Source organism: Sphaeroforma arctica (genome assembly GCF_001186125.1).
Source record: "Sphaeroforma arctica JP610 unplaced genomic scaffold supercont1.12964, whole genome shotgun sequence".
NCBI lineage: Eukaryota > Ichthyosporea > Ichthyophonida > Sphaeroforma > Sphaeroforma arctica.
In genome coordinates, this window is record NW_014027594.1 from 1 (window position 1) to 691 (window position 691).

At 41.8% G+C, this 691-nt stretch overlaps 1 protein-coding gene across 1 annotated transcript; it reads right to left on the reverse strand.

The window, feature by feature from the left end:
• Positions 1–288: 288 nt before the first annotated feature.
• SARC_17962 (hypothetical protein) lies at positions 289–535 on the reverse strand (the record flags this gene model as incomplete). Its single annotated transcript, XM_014287955.1, has 1 exon — positions 289–535. A coding segment is annotated over one exon (247 nt), but the record flags the coding sequence as incomplete, so codon positions are not given.
• Positions 536–691: the final 156 nt, after the last annotated feature.

The window sequence follows — 691 nt, forward strand, 5'->3', positions numbered from 1 at the left end:
TACATACATACATATATATATATATGTATATGTATATATATATATATACGTGTATGTAAGTATAAGGTGCGTTGTGGTACAGTTGAGGACACGTCTATCTCGTGGTTAAACTTCTGATGTGGAGCACCACCAGCAGAACGGAGTGTGTATATACACTTACGCGTCGGGTAGGCCCTCGTAATGGCGAAAAAGGCCCCCCACGACGAGTGCACTTATAACAACCCTAAAAACCTAGAACCCTGGAACCCTACTACATACACACATATACTCTTTCCTGTTGAAGAATGCCTATGCACTCTCACTCTCTGTGACCGTCTCCAACACAAACGCATCTGTGCTTGTATCGGCCTCAGTGATCAGATCTGACAGCAATTCCGCAGTGCTTTCGGTGGAAAGGTCTTCTGAAGCGCTGCCCACAGTGTTTGTCTCAGATAGGCCCTCATCGGTATCTGTAGGGGAAAAAGTATCTTTGGGGTGGTCAGTAATTAGGGTGTATAAAATTGAAGTACATACGTAACTGTAGGGAAAGTAGTCACTGTAGGGGGTTGAATAAGTGGAGTGTATGTGACGAGTATACGTCACTGTGGGAGAAGGAAGGGCAGATATACAGTGGGAATATTTGACATTGCCTATCTATATATATATACATATATACATACATACATACATACATACATATATACATACATAT